General features: G+C 35.9%; 1 protein-coding gene and 1 long non-coding RNA gene across 2 annotated transcripts; both read left to right on the forward strand.

The window, feature by feature from the left end:
• Window positions 1–7686: 7686 nt before the first annotated feature.
• Window positions 7687–9618, forward strand: LOC145055606 (2-methyl-6-phytyl-1,4-hydroquinone methyltransferase, chloroplastic-like). Its single transcript, XM_079003957.1, has 3 exons — window positions 7687–8420; window positions 8926–9232; window positions 9336–9618. Exons 1-3 carry the CDS (start codon window positions 7870–7872, stop codon window positions 9489–9491), a joined length of 1014 nt encoding a protein of 337 aa, XP_078860083.1. The 5' UTR covers window positions 7687–7869; the 3' UTR covers window positions 9492–9618.
• Window positions 9619–10191: 573 nt separating this feature from the next.
• LOC145055607 (uncharacterized) lies at window positions 10192–13849 on the forward strand. Its single transcript, XR_013685248.1, has 4 exons — window positions 10192–10886; window positions 11037–11178; window positions 12937–13556; window positions 13625–13849. It is a non-coding gene; the product is annotated as an uncharacterized LOC145055607 (long non-coding RNA).
• The last annotated feature ends 3209 nt before the right edge of the window (window positions 13850–17058 follow it).

Raw genomic sequence — 17058 nt, forward strand, 5'->3', positions numbered from 1 at the left:
CGTAAAGTTTGCAACTTTACGTGAGGAATAGGCTTGGGAAGGGTAGATCTACAGATTTGAGTCCCTGCATGACTCAAAAGTCCTCTGCATGTATGAAGGACCGAATGGACTCGGCGAGTCCTTTGAGTGGACTCGACGAGTAGCTTGAAGATGAGGAGGAACTCGACGAGTAGAATGAACAACTCGTCGAGTCGGATGAAGTTGGGCATGAACTCGGCGAGTTGGATGAAGATTGTCTTGGACTCGACAAGTCTGTTCTTGGACTCGGCGAGTCAGGTCGCGAAACCCCAAACCCTTCGAGTTTAGACTCGAATCAGTGAGTCGATTAGAGACTCGGTGAGTTGGACAGGTCAGGACTCGGAAATCGGTAGACTCGGCGAGTCATGGACTGACTCGGCGAGTAGAGTCGCGAGTGGAAGGACTCTGGACCTATGAACTCGGTGAGTCAGTAGGGTGAATCGACGAGTAGGGTTGACCTGGAAGGTTGACTTTGACCAGGACTTTGACTTTGACCTGAGTTGACTTGGTTGTCTTTCGGGGGTCAGTTAGACTCAGTGTTGCCTTGACATTGGTAGCTCGGGGAGCGAGTGGAGCAGGAGTTCAGAGAATTGTCGGTCAGCAGCTAGAAGATTATCAGCAGAGTTTAGCAGTGCGAGGTGAGTCTCCTCACTGTTTGTATGGGTCTAAGGCACCAATGCCGGCCCATTTAGAATATGCATGAAAGACCAGGGGGCGGCTCCTGGCACACAGTATGTTATTATGTATGGTAGGAAGACCCGGGGGTTAGCCCTAGGCGATATGCATGAAAGACCAGGGGGCGGCTCCTGGCACACAGTATGTTATTATGTATGGTAGGAAGACCTGGGGGTTAGCCCTAGGCAATATGCATGAAAGACCAGGGGGCGGCTCCTGGCACACAGTATGTTATTATGGATGATAGGAAGACCCGGGGGTTAGCCCTAGGCAATATATATGAAAGACCGGGAGGTGGCTCCTGGCGCATTGTATGCTATTATGTATGAAAGACCAGGAGGTGGCTCCTGGCGCATTGTATGCTATTATATATGAAAGACGAGGAGGTGGCTTCTGGCACACTGTATGCTGTTTAGCTAAGTAGAGTAGTATGTACAGTTGTCTTTGTGATACTTGCATAAAAGACCAGGGGGTGGCCCTTGGCACATGTCTGTAAGACCAGGGGGTGGCCATTGGCACTTGTCTGTAAGACCCAGGGAGCGGCTCAGGCTTGACCAGGAAGACCACGTGCGGCCCGTGGCATAATGGCCAGACTATGTTTGGCACATAACACCTTACTTGATTATGGATAAGTCGGTTCTTGGCTATGAATGGTTTGTATGGTATGTGGTATCTGGGGAACTCACTAAGCTTCGTGCTTACGGTTTTCAGTTTTGGTTTCAAGTACTTCCGGTAGCGGATAATGGAGCTCGAGATGATCGCATGACACACACCATAGATTAGTCAGCCTATGAATGTTTTAATCTGATAATGAACATGTGTTTTGAAAACTAATACTCTGTTTATGTTTTGAAATGATGATTTTACTTTAAGTAATATTTTATTAAAAGAAATTTTTAGTTTTGAATTTTGGGACGTTACAGAACGCATGGATGCTACATATTTTGTTACTTTATTGGTGGATGATGGCACTTTATTTTGTAGATAATGTGTAAATATAATACCAAACACCCAACCTAATTTTTGCTTATTTTGTTTTCAAGTTCGGAAAACTTCCGAACCACCGGTGATGATTATAATTTGAAGACTTATATAAATTATCAATGATTAAACTCTTCAAATTCATATTAGTTTGAGTTTTTGGTATATACCAATACTAAATATATACCAACCAAAATTGTTGGTAACCAAGAAGTTGATACCAAGTATAGTCGGTAGGTAATGCTATAGTTTGTACCATACACAGTTTCAAGGAAAAATGTCGGGTACCTTAGCATGTTCAGCCCTAGCTAAACCCCTACCTGAAATCGATTATCATACATGCCTGAACTCATATTCCTTTTTGAAGAACCTACCTGAAATCGATTAAACAAGGGGAAATAAGGGGTGGTGCTTTTGTGCTCGATTGAAGAAGGGGTGTGATTTTTGTTCATCCTCAAGCTCCTGGTGCGCTAGCAACCCCCTTGACTAGCGTTTTGAGCATATCTCAAGTTTAAGAGAGATCACAGGCTCATTATTCCCAAATGTTTCTACACCTGTTCAAAGGCACAAATCGTCATTAGACATTATCACAGATTAAACCCATCCAAACAAGTCTCCAAACGAAAATGATAATTGCTCGGTTCCGAACCTCCCATTCGGCTACACAGATTGATTTCATCACAATCACGAATAAGTTTATGAATGTATAACTCTTATCTCCCCTGTTTCTATTTATAACCGACTTCAGTGACAATATTATCAACCGATTATCAGTTCGTTACCAATTGAAATCGCAAAATCAAACCCAACTTTTGGAGTTGCCCCTGTACAGCTCTAATGTCCTTAAAGTGCTTTTTGATTGCACTTTGTTTGGTTTGAAATGGTCTTGAATTCGCATATGTTTTCAAGTAGTCAAAGGGTCTTTAATTGTGCCTTTTGTGAAGATGAAACGGGTTAGAAAAATGGGGGGAAGAACAGTGCACTGAAGGTGCTCGATGAAATGCCTGAAAGAAAAGCACCTCCATGATCTCCTATTATGAAGCGATTTGGTTATATTTGTTTGCTTTTACGTCATATCTAGAGTGAAGTAACTAAAAAGGAGATGCGTTTCTACTCGAATGAAGTTGGCAGTAAATGGTGGTTGACGATGGTGATGTTGGTAGTGTGATGATGACTCTCATTGAAGAAAGTTTTGCAGATGAATTATTATTAAAATTTATGTTGCTAAAACTATATATACAAACTCCTTTGCCATTGAAGAAAGTTTCATTGATATGAATGGATGCTTCTGGTGCACGAACACTCGTTGGTGACTTAAACACCAATCAAAATATCATTGACCACTAATCGACAATCGATCTAATATTGAAATTAAAAGGTTTATATCTCATATCCGCCATGCTCAAAGTAATTAGAATAAATTACTATCAGTTAGAATTCACCTATCTATTGATAGCTTGTTCATGAACCATTTGACGGCTTTGTACAGAAAACATGGTTTCTTATAGATGTTAGTCGGTTGTTCAATGAAATGCCTCTAAAAAGCGCATTTACATAGCACACGATTATCTCCGATTATGCCAAACAATGAAGGGTTGATTAACGGTGTCGGTTCCGACTTATCTTAGGTCTGGTGCAAACACATAAAAAATGCTTCTTAAAATTAGGTTTATATATTTTTAAAAAGGCTTCTTAAAATTAGGTTTATTTATTTTTTTACTATATACACCCGTTTGTGGTGATTAAGAAAAAAAAACTAATGGTAAGAATAAAAATTTAACCTGTATCATTTGGATTAAAAGAAAACATAAAAAATTGGAACAAAAATAACTATATAAATTATGTTTAAAAATTAAAATGGATATATATATATATATATATATATATATATATATATATATATATATATATATATATATATATATTAAAGTGGCAACACCTTAAGGAAGTAACATTCTAACTAAGGTGACATCTAGGCATCTAGGGGTGTTCGTCTGGATGGATCGGTTCGATCCGATCTAATTAAGTAAATCCAAATTTATTTTGGTCTTCAAAATATAGATCTGAATTGTCCAAACTAAATTCAAATCCGATCCGATCCAATCCAATTACAATTTGGTTTGATCGATTTTTATAATTCGGTTTTCAAAAGGCATAACATTTTAAAACGATATATAATTATAATATTATTCAATTTTTATAGAAGAAGCAAAAATAAATTATTTATTTGTAATTTATAATTTATAAACAACTACTAAGAAAGATGATATATTATAATTTAATATTTAATAGATAAAACACTTTTGAGAGAAAATGCATATTATTTTTTTTATTAGGTGAAATCTTTTGAACTTTTTTGAATTTTTTTTATAAAATTAATAAATAATTATAGATATATTAAAAATAAATAAATAATAAGTTGTTATTCGGTTATTTTGGACTATCTGATTCTTATTTTATAAATCAAAACCAATCTGAAATCCAAAATAATAATTAGGTTTTGGTGAAATCTAATCCAAAAATCTGAATATCCGAACCAAATTGTTCAATCAAAATTGTCCAATTGCATAATTCGGTTTTATCCAAATAGTGAACAGTCCTATAGGCGTCAACTGATCTACGGTAGAAATTATAGAATATACACTCCAATTAACTTAAAAGCCTACGCATCTAGGCATCAACTCATCTACAGTAGAAATTATATAATATACGCTCCTATTAATTTATATAACATGTGGGACCTACAAAAAATTATACGTATAATATAGAGTAAATTGCATGAATGGTCCCTATGGTTTGGGGTAATTTGTATTTTTGGTCCATAACTTATTTTTTTAACTCGAAAGGTCCATATTGTTTGCTTTTGTTGCGCGCTTGGTCTCTGTCTTACCTAAAAAGATTATTTTGCCCTTGATTTTTTTAATTTATTAAATAAATACAACCCCAAACTTACTTCCACATCACTTTATCTTACATTATCTACCCCACCATATTTAAGTAAATTAAAAAATCAAGGGCAAAATAGTCTTTTTAAGTATGATAGGTACCAAGCATGCAACAAAAATAAACTGTAGGGACCTTCCGAGTTAAAAAATATAAGTTATGGACCAAACGTATAAATTACCCTAAACCATAGGGATCATTCATGTAATTTACTCTATAATATACGTTACTATTAATTTAATAACATATGTGACCCACAAAAATAAATAAATGTAAATGGGTGCAGGCAGGAAGAATCGAACACAGAAGTATATCTGCGCCTTAACCAACTGTACCATAACAATTTTGAGAAAACACACCAAAAAAGTTATATATATTATAACGTTTAAAGGTTAATATGATGATTTTCAGGCTCTATTTTTTCTAGGGCATGTGCAGTCAAGCATATTGAACACCCTTAGGTCCGACCCTGATGATTAAGCACACCACCTGTTTAATGTGTTAACGTGATTGTGTCTTATGGATGGTGTTAATATCCCGCCACCGCCACTTATGTGTCGTCACCAACCAACCATCGCACCACAACCATGACTTCACCGCCTAATTTTCATATCTATCGTTTATGGATTGTACCTAAAATGTTTGTAAGACTAAATAGAGATGGTTGCAACCTAAAATGTTTGTAAGACTGAATAGAGATGGTTGCAATGGTGATGGGTTGTCATCTGAAGATTTTATAGAGAAATGGACGGAGAGATAAAATATATGATGTTAGATAAAAAAAAAAAATAGAGTACGTCATATAGTCATCCGTTTTTCTTTATGTTGATTTTTCCTTGATCAACGATTCATTTTTCACTTTAATGGTTATAAAGTATAAATTTTAATATAATAACCATTTAAATCCAAAGCCAAACTTTATAGGGTTTTGCCGACAATAATGTCAATAACCCTTTTAAACATATTCATATTGGACATGGTTTAGGACTAGGGGTGAGCAAACCGTTTTTTTTTTCAAATCGAACCGGTTCAGAAAACTGGTTCAGTTCCGATTCGTAAATAGTAAAACCGGTTCAACCTTAAACCGGTTCGGTTCAAACCGGTTCCGTCATTATTAAACTTGAACTTCTCTAAACCGGTTACACCAGTTCAATCGGTTCTAAACCGGTTTGATCGGTTTGACTACCGGTTCTAAACCGGTTCACGGTTATTAAACCGGTTCTAAACCGATTTCAATGTCTAAAATCTCGAACGGGTTCAAACTGACGGTTCGGTTATTGAATCGGTTCGGTTCATAGTGGACCGGTTCATGGTGAACCGGTTTACCGGTTCAGTGACCGGTTCGGATCTTAAACCGGTTTTTTTGTGCAAGCCTGTTTAGGACTTTAGGCCTCTACTTTAAGCCCAGATAGTTTAGGCTCGTTTGGGCTGCTCGATGTCGATGCTAATGACCGGTGACGTGACGTTTACTAACTATTTTGTCCCAAATTAATATCAATCCACCTAGGGGTGAGCATTTGGACCGGTGGACCGGACCGGACCGGTGAACCGGACCGGACCGTTTTTTTGGACCCCCGGGCCGGTTCTCGGTTCTAAGATTTCTCGCCGGTCCGGTCCGGTTTTTTTCCCGGTCCGGTCCGGTTTTTACCGGGTTTAGAACCGGTTGGACATGATTAAGATTTTTGTGACGTTTTTTAAACGCACATAACTCATTCGTTTTAAGTCGGATTGACCTGCGGTTTTTTCCAACATTTAGTTTACACTTTGTAGATGAATTTAGACTATAATTTTGTTTATTTTGGTATTATATTCACCGTGTTACAATCCTTCAAAGTAGAGCTATCAAAGCTGAAAAAATTCAGCTTTTCAGCAACATTTTGTAAGCTGTGACGATTTTTAAACATCCATAACTCATTCGTTTTAAGTCGGATTGACCTTCGATTTTTTCCAACATTTAGTTTACAGTTTGTAGATGAGTTTAGACTATAATTTTGTTTATTTTGGTATTATATTCACTGAGCTACAATCCTTTAAACTAGAGCTATCAAAGTTGAAAAAATTCAGCTTTTTAGCAAAATTTTATAATCTGTGACGTTTTTTAAACACCCATAACTCATTCGTTTTAAGTCGGATTGACCTACGGTTTTTTTCCAACATTTAGTTTACAATTTGTAGATGAATTTAGACTATAATTTTGTTTATTTTGGTATTATATTCATTGAGTTACAATCCTTCAAAGTAGTGCCATTAAAGCTGAAATATTTCAGCTTTTTAGTATTATTTTATACTATAATTCCGAGTCCGCGTTTAGCATTTGTGGTAGAGTTGTAAGTGAGTATCAAACTAGTTTATCGAAATTGATAGTTGAAGCTTTGTTATGCACCCAAGATTGGGTGATAAAGTTTACAAATCTGATAGTTGACAACGTTGGTGACATCTTGAACGATGATGATATAGCTTTGGTTAAAAAAATTACAATCTTTATTCTTTTTTTATACAATTATTACTTTTTATTAAATACTAACAACATTTTCATTTGTGTTTAGGTAGAGATTGCACAAACTTTAAATATGTTACATTGAATGACAATGATATGGGGAAGAGGCTAATGGAAGATTAGATTATGAGTTTATGAAATTTGTTTGGTTTGATTGATTTTAAAGTTTAAACTATGATTTTTGTTGTTACGGTAATACTTTTGTATGTTTGTCTTAAAATTGTTTAACTTTTGTTGGTGAACTTGATTTATATGTTAGTTGCTTTTATTTGGAAAATTAATTTTTGCAAATTGCAAATTATAATATTATACATCAATGTAGATTAGTTAGGCATGAAACGGAAACATATTAATTTTGCAAGTTATAATATTATACATCAATGTAGATTACTTATTATACTTTATGCAATTAAAGTTGTACCGGTCCAAACGAGTCAAAAAACCGGAAAACCCGGACCTGGACCCGGACACGGACACGACTCATCCGGTCCGGTCCATGGTCCACAAAATTCTCCATAACCAAGAGCCGGTCCGGTCCGGTTCGGTCCAAATTCTCACCCATAATCCACCGATAGTCGACGTCCCGGCGACTGTATTTCACTTAAATTGGTTCGTTTGCAGCAGTTCCAGGGAACTGATAAGCGTTTGTACTTCTTTCTTATCTCCAATCCCCAAAACCCCATTTGCATGTAAGAATCTTTATTTTTAGGGGTTTGATAGTATTCCGATTAGGATATTTGATTATTTCAACAAGCATGGCTTCGTCGATGCTCTATGGAGGTCAGCATCTTACATTAACCCCAAAAGGGTTAGGGTTTAATGGGTCAGATTTGCATGGTAGGAATTTGCTGAAGATGAATTTGGTTGTTAGAAATTGTAATTTTCGATCTAAAACGCTAGTTGTACCCAAATGCAGCGTGTCTGTACCAAGGCCAGCTTCACAGCCTAGGTTCATACAGCATAAAAAAGAGGCATTTTGGTTCTATAGGTTTCTGTCAATCGTTTACGATCATGTGATAAACCCTGGTCATTGGACTGAAGATATGCGAGACGATGCACTCGAACCAGCTGATCTTAATAGCCGCGATTCAATAGTGGTGGATGTTGGTGGAGGCACTGGGTTCACTACTTTAGGTATTGTAAAACATGTCGATGCTAAAAATGTTACCATTTTGGATCAATCGCCTCATCAGCTTGCAAAAGCTAAAGAGAAGGAGCCTTTGAAGGAATGCAAGATCATTGAAGGAGATGCTGAAGATCTTCCTTTCAAAACTGATTATGCCGATAGATATGTGTCAGCCGGAAGGTATAGCCTCTAATAAATGTTCATTTCTATGTGATTACTGCTATTTGTGTAATCATTAGATATCATATAATTAATTGCTTGAGGGGGTGTTTAGATGTATGATTAAACCTATGATCGTGACAATCGCGTGTCTCTGTAAACTGATTATATGATTTCTAAAATGGTGAAAACAATAAGTTATGAATAGTCAATGAAAGAATTGGCAAAAGAAAGATGATTATTGGGATACATCTAAATGCCCAATTATCCATAGCTTTAAGCAACTGATTATCTTATTCCTCAAATGGTGAAAGAATTGCCATATGTCCAGAAAGATGTATGTTTAGTGTCCAATTATATGTCCTTTGGAAACATATGAGTTGAAAGTGGGTAGATGTAAGTAACACCCTGTCCAATCCAAACACTGTGCAATTTGTTATGTCATGTCATCCCAGTCCAATTGAAATACAAAATACAGTACAACCTGTTATGTCATGTCATGTATTTTGACCATATTTCTTTTCAGCATTGAGTACTGGCCGGACCCACAACGAGGCATCAAAGAAGCATACAGGGTTTTGAAGATGGGAGGGAAGGCTTGTTTAATCGGTCCTGTTTATCCGACATTTTGGTTGTCTCGTTTCTTTGCAGACATGTGGATGCTCTTTCCTAAAGAGGAAGAGTACATGGAGTGGTTTGAAAAGGCAGGATTCAAAGATGTTGAGATTAAAAGGATTGGCCCAAAATGGTATCGTGGGGTCCGCCGACATGGTCTCATCATGGGATGCTCTGTGACAGGTGTCAAACCCACGTCAGGGGACTCTCCTTTGCAGGTAATCTCTTCTTCCTCTTTACCAATAATGATGATATATATTGATATGGTTAAAAAGTGAATAATAATTTAAAAAGGGTTTTTTTTTGTAATTTTTGTTGCAGCTTGGTCCAAAGGTAGAGGACATAGAGAAGCCTGTAAATCCATTTGTGTTCCTTTTACGTTTCCTTCTTGGGGCATCAGCTGGAGTGTACTATGTTTTGGTTCCTGTTTACATGTGGATCAAGGACCAGATTGTGCCAAAAGGTCAACCAATATAAGAGACTGTTTTTAGTTTGTGTGCAATGTTGTTTTGTTTGAACTGCAATCTGTAAACTTTTAGAGTTGAGATTATCAAGCATTTGTTTTATGAAAACTGAAAAGAGAATCTAGTCTTTTGCCCATGAATTGTAAGTTGCAACACTCGCAGAAATGCACACATGGACTCCACATCACAGCCTGTATGGACAAAGTTGCCACATTTTATTATTAAGAATTAAGAATAAAACATAAACAAGATACCATGTTTTATAAAACATTCGATTCCTTCAAATCCAAAGCCCTCCATCTGTAGTGATTTCACCATTGTAAGATTAGTTTTCTCGTTTTTTGTAACTAAGAATCTGTCTTTGTATTCTTGATTTCGTTGGTTTAAATTCAACTTGGAAATTCGTTTTGGAGAGTCACCATGTTGGGACAACTTTTTGAATACTGTCTAAGATGTGAATGTGTATCATGACTTTGGATACTTAATAGAGTAAATTACACGAATGGTTCTTGTGGTTTGGGGCAGTTTGTGTATTTGGTTCATAACTTATTTTTTTAACTTGGACCGTCCCTATAATATCTATAATATGTTTTTGTTGCGTGTTTGGTCCTACTAAACATAAAAAGACTATATTACCCTTTCTTATTTTTTTTTATTGTTTATTACTTATTTTATATTAAAAAATGTTTAACCACTCCTAAGCCTCACTTTATCCTCTATACGTTTCCTTCCCTAAACTCAACGACATCTCTATTCTCTAAACCTAGCCCTAAATCGACCAAGAGTCGTTGGCGACCTTGTTGCAAGAATCGGAATCTGCTACCATCAGTGAGGTTGCAGGTATCGAAGATGTATTTCAGCGATGTTCATGCCTGATTCATATGACTCCAATGCGTTGGATGATTCCACGAGATCATCGTCGTCTCCATTGGTAAGATTACCAGTGGTGGTGGAAACACATGGACCTAACCTTAATCTACAATCTCCCAAGATGACATTGGGCGATTCCGAAACAAGAGTTCATCTATGTTGCCCCTTTATAACCTAGGTATGATGTAAGAAAACTAATGACAATAGGAAGGGAAAGGAGTCGGGTGTTGAGGACAGTGACGGAGATGGTGATGACTCCGACAAATCTCTTTCCGTCTTCTCCTTTCTCTAACAACATACTATCGCTCTTCGGCCAGAGATGATGGGAGCTTCAACCTCTGTACCAAGCTATCGTAACCCCACCAGGGCTTTTGGTTTTAATCTTCAAAATTGACCTCCTACACCTTCCCTAACCTCTACATCTTTATTCACCGACAATGAAACGTCTCTACTACTCGAGCTTCAGGGATGAATCTGTCAAATCCATATTTCTTTGCCTGGTTTTTCCACAAATCAGATCAGAAATTCATTCAAAAATGTACGTTTTTTATTCTAGTTAGATTTATGGTTTAATTAGATTGAATGTTTGGCTTAAAAAATGAATTGATTCTAATCTTGATTTGTAGATTTGATTTATGTTTTGGATTTGATTCGGTTTTGATTTTAAGATTTGATTTTTGGTTTGAAGGTGGTTTTTATTTTACGGTGTTAGAGATGGTGATTATTTGCTTATGTGGTATAGGCGACAGTGGCACAGATGTCGGTAGTTTACTCGCATGGCATTCAAGCAAGAAAGGCAAGAAAGAAACTTGGGTGAAAAAGTAGAAGGGGTAATGTGTGATTTTCTAGATTAATCATAAATTCATAATAATAAATTGAAAATGAAATACATACGTAATACACTTAATTAAAAAATAAATTAATAAGAACATAATAGTCTTTTTAGATCAAATAGACCAAGCATACAACAAAAACAAACCATAAATACTTTTCGAGTTGAAAAATAAGTTAAGGATAAACACATAAAATACTCTAAAGTCATTGTGTAATTTACTCTACTTAATAAATATAATCTGTAGACATTCTCTCTTTCCTCCTACCAGTTTGCCTTTCAAGCACGAACTCAGGGGTTAAGATAAAATTTTGTGGATTTTCTTAAATATTTAGTGTGTTGCTACATATTCACTATATGATATGAGATCGAGTATTCAAAAAACGGGATAGAAAACGGGATAGATGGCCACCTTTAACAAATAATAGGGTTCATATATCATGCATACATCACAATAACATATTCTCATAATTACTATACTGTTTCTTTAATCTAACTTTTATGTATAAAACATAATCTAACTTTTCTTAGATAAACACATGGTAATTAGTCATGTATTTACTATACACATAATCTAACTTTTATTAGTGAAATGATTATGTTAGTGAAATAGTTATGATGATTGATACAAGTTGGATTAAATACAAAAATCGAAGGTCTTCATATTTCTTGAATCGTCGTGGCAAATTTAAGGATATTGTCAAGAAACATGTTGACAATGAAAGCAAAATGTGTTGTCCATAAACAAGTTGTTGTATATGGTTTACGTCCACATACATGATTGTAGGTTTCTAGAATCATATAAGACATGTATTTACTGCTTAACAAAATTTGTTCAATTTCAACGACATTTTTGGATCTAATAAGAAGTATTGCAACAACGATTGAAATGTTTGATGTACTTGATGACGTTATTGCGTAGTAAAATACAAATTAAGAAAGAGAAATTTCGTCAAATAACCATAAATTGGGGGGGGGGGGGGGGGGGGTAAGAAAATAACTATGAAAATCAAGATTTTGTAGAATGACCACAAGATCCGCAGAGGGTGCTCTGTGGTTCCTATAACACTTCTGAGGATCAATGAACACCTCTGCGGAAATGAGATGGCGGCAGTAAACAACAAAAAATTTACGAGGTTTCACAAGATATGCAAAGGAGTCTCTGTGGATCGCCTCATCTGCTCTGCGGATCTCTTAATGCTATGAGGAATAGGTTGTTGACTGATCCGCAGAGACGGCTCTACGGATTTGTGAACGGCTCTGCAGATTTCATTAATTCTCTGTGGAAATGGTTGTTTTAGTTGTGTTTAAGCAATAAGTGACGATTATATATGATTTTTTAAATTTATTCTCGTTTTATATGCCTTTTAGTGACCAGAACCGACTTTTTTTCAATTTTATGAATGCTTTAATAAGTAGACGTCGTTTTTTCATAATCTTTGTGGAGAGAGTTTTGTAAAAATAAGTTTTATTATTCTGTGTACGGGAGGGTTGTGGCAGTTAGTTAATGGAAATGAGGATTACGTTAGAAATAATGTGACAAACTATTGTTTAAATCTTCCTCCTAACTTTGATCGTCAGATGTTATTACAAATGGTTAGAAATAAGGTCGGTGTGTTCAGTAGTCATATGTCTTTGTCTTTTAAACACCTGGAGAGCGGGTATGTCATGGAGCTTGCAGATGAATCAGATGTAGATCACCTGTATGTAATGTCTGAAACAAAGCTAAAAGTGCATTTGTATTTATCGGTGGTAGGTGAAGAAGTTGAAGAACAACCAGTGGTGGAAAGCCAGTTTATTGGAGCAAAAAGTAGTAGAGGTCATGGAGATAGACAATCTGGTCGAAACCGGTCCAGGGGACGAGGAAATGACGTGGGAGTAGGCTATGAAAAGAAAACTTCAGTTGCTGATAAGTTTGTATCAGATAACGATAACGTTTTATTAGATGATGATAACGAACCAAATTTGCGCATTACAGAATTAGAACATCAAAATTTATTTGAGTTTGGAGAAGTACCTGATTTTGATGATCAAGTATTTGATGAAAAATCAAATGAATGTTGGAAAAAACAAACAAACAACAATTTTGTTTTGGAAGCTTATAAGAGCTTACAAGACCACCGAGTTTGAACAGTATTGGAGGAGACTTTTTACTCTTAGACCAGATGTAGCGGCGTACCTTAGTCAAATTCCACGTGATAAATGGACTGGATACCATTTCTCTACCATGAGGTACAATTATTTGACCTCAAACAGTGCACTAGTGCAGACTCCATGAATGTTGTATCAAAAGACGCTAGGAAGTTGCCTATATTACCACTTCTTGAGTCTGCGCGCTTATGCATAAATGGTTTTACCAACGTCGGCTGGCTGCAGGTATGACTAAAATTTTGTCAAATTGAATGATAAATGTCATATATAATGATATATCGTTGTTTTAACAGAAAAAAGTACAACAATACTGTTGTTTATTATGAAGGCATGCAAGCAATAGAAAACCAAGGGATGCAAAACTCACAAAACCAATGGACGAAATACGAAGACAGAACATACTTTCCGTGGTTCGATTTAAATGAATGATGTTTATTTTAAAATGTGTTTATTATGAAGTTTGTATAAGACAAAAAAAACTAGTATTCCAACAAACTTTTGCATTACTATTTTATCAACTCCGCAGTAAAGTACTGTTAATTCCGCAATACTGTTTCATCTACTCTGTATCAGATAGTGTTCGTTCTGCAGTAGTAATATTTTATTATATAAAAATTACGGTTTCATCAGTAAGGATTTTACAATAAAATGTCTTTAAAATGCGTATGGTTTCATCTACTTTTCACCCTTTCTTCGATTCATTATTCTGAAAAATTACCCCTCATATTTTCACTCACAATGGGTTCCAGACCATGGAGCGTTAAGGAGATCCTACGTTTAACTCGTGCATATATTACTGTGTACGAGAGCATCTGTGTGAATGATCCAAGTTTTTGTACCCGTTTAACTTATACCTACAACGCTGATCCTTAAACCGCTGCAGGAAACTATCGTAACATCGTTGTTGTCACAACAAAATGGTATGAAATAAAAACAAAAATTTTGCTATTCAACGATCTTTATAACAAAATTGATGGTGCACGACTGAATGAAGATGAGGAAAGTGATCTTGGAGGCGGCGAAAGAGGAATACAAATCCATTAGCGATGGGTCGGAATTCGAGTATGAAGCCCCTTGGAATCTTATAAAATATCTCCCGTACTTTTAATGTTTTTGTAGTAGGTTATTTTGATGTACTTGGTTTTTATTTAGGTTATTTAGATGTATTTGGTTATTTTAAGGTTATTTATGTACTGCTTTGTATAAAGTTATTTTTATATAATTGGTTTTATTATGTTGTTTTCATTGTCTGTGTAATACATGGAAACAGAAAACACTACAAACAATACAAATACAAATATGTTGAGTTGTTTTCTACTTTATTCCAGGGAACAGAAACTACAAACACTACAAATACATGGAAATAGAAAACACAAACCTTACAACTAATAAGATAAAGCAGTAGCAAACATTACGTATAAAACATTACCATCTACATGAAATATTGGTTTTTTTAACCACATTCCAAACATCCTCATATTCGAATTGACTTCCATCACGCTCCATCATGTAATGCTTTTTAACAACTTGTAAAAGTTCTTCATCGTCTACGTAAAAGTATGGCCTATTTTTAACATAATTATACCATCAATTGAACCATGCGATTTTTTACTTTAATTCCATCCACTTACTAACAATATCTTCTTTAAGACGGTGTTGCCCTTATCCCATCTCATGGTTGAACAAACCTGTTATGCGGGTCCATTCATCACCTACAAGGCAATGCGGGGTAGCTATTGGTGTTACACCCTCGTAAACGTTCGTCCAACATCGTGTTAGGACCATCACCTTTGTTGTCGTCCATGGACATGGAGCATCGGCCAATGTCGCTGCATTTGAAGAAGTTGGTACATTAGTGACCATTTTAGAATAAAGGTGTGAGTTTATTGAAGAGTAAATGATTACTTAAATAAGAAAAACGACGGTTGAAATAGCTTTGTGGAATGAGAAACAACTTTGAGGACGACAAATAGCTCTGCGGAATGAGAAATATGCGGACTGACAACAAACTCTGCAAACTGAGAAACAGCTATGCAGACTGACAAATAGCTAAGAGGAATCACAAACAGCTCTGCGGAATGAGAAACAACTCTACAGACTGACAACAAGCTCTGCAGATTGAGAAACAACTCTGCGGGCTGACAAACAACTAAGTAGAATGACAAACAGCTCTGCGGAATGACAAACAGCTCTGCGGATTCCCAAAAAGTTATGCAGACTGACCAACAACTTTATGGATTCCTAAACAGTTCTGCAGATTCATAAATAGTTTTGCGGAATAATGAATATGGATTCCGTTTAAATTGGACAACCATTTTAATTTTTAGATGTTGTGGAAAGTCGTGAAAATGAGTTCATTCAATGAGGTGTTAAAAAAGAGTTTCTCCAACCTACTGATTTTCTTTCATTATCTGCAAAGAACCAATCCTAAAACCTTCACGTGCATTAAGAAAGATTCGTACGATCGTTTCCAATTTTTTTTTTGTGGAACTGGGATGCATGGTATGTAATCCTTTATACTAAATTTTTTGTTATTTGAAGTTGTTAAATGGCTACTAGTCTTATCTTTTATTGCAGATTCATAAGTTTCTCACGTCTATGATACCAATGATATTCATTGATCACGTACCTCTAATTAGGACTTACATAACATCCATGTACATTGCGGTTGCTTTAGATGGAAATGATGAACCCATACTCATAGAATTTGCTTTGGTAACCATAAAATGTGACGAGTCATGGGTATGGTTCATGAGGAGGTTGAAAGAATGTTTAAGTGACAGTATGGAAGTTGGTTTCATAAGCTATATGTATGAATCCTTACACTTTGTAGTCAAAAGAGTCTACCATGATTCATATCATGGCTATTGTTGTAAAAATATAGTTGATACTCAAGGCCAAGATACCCAGGGCGGTGCGGATAGACTGGAGGCCTGCGAGGCGGTCCAGTCAGGCCGATGGCCTGGAGAGCGGTCCTGATAGGATGAACGCCTGGTGAGGCGGTCCAGTCATGTTGAAGACTCTGTATGCATGTTGTTGCTTGTTATGTTATGTGGTGGTACTTCGGAGGAACTTACTAAGCGTTGACTTACAATTTTAGTTTTGTTTTAGGTACTTCTGAGGATCATGGCAAGGCGAAGTCGTGATCGTGTACATCCTTCGGTTTTATGTTATCTGGATTTTTGGGAAACTCAGATTATTGGAAAACACTTTTTAAACAATGGTTTTGTAAACATTATGGATTGAATTGTTGTTTTTGAAAAGTTAAAATTTATTGTGATTTTTGAGATGTTACAATATATATATATATATATATATATATATATATATATATATATATATATATATATATATATATTAAAATTCCATTCAATCTAATGTAGGAAAAATAAATTTGCTTCTATAATCATCATTATCTTTGTCACACCCCAAAACCGGAACGGCGGAAACGTTCTGGGGTGGATGACGTCATGTCAAGTATCACAACACATGTATTATAGTAATCAAAGTACAACAAAACATTGCATTAATAGTAATAATTTTACATGGTTTACATTACAGGGTATCAAAGTAATACAAGTAAATATAAGTAAGTACAGCATGGTACTAAGCTATCTTCATCAACAGCTCCGGGGATGTACCTGTCTAATGCTAACCTGAGAAACAAGTTATTTGAAAAGTGAGTATCAGCATTTTTACAAATGCTGGTGAGTTCATAAGTATTTAG

The sequence above is a fragment of the Lactuca serriola genome, chromosome 5, assembly GCF_051521515.1.
Source record: "Lactuca serriola cultivar US96UC23 chromosome 5, Lser_US96UC23_V15, whole genome shotgun sequence".
NCBI lineage: Eukaryota > Viridiplantae > Streptophyta > Magnoliopsida > Asterales > Asteraceae > Lactuca > Lactuca serriola.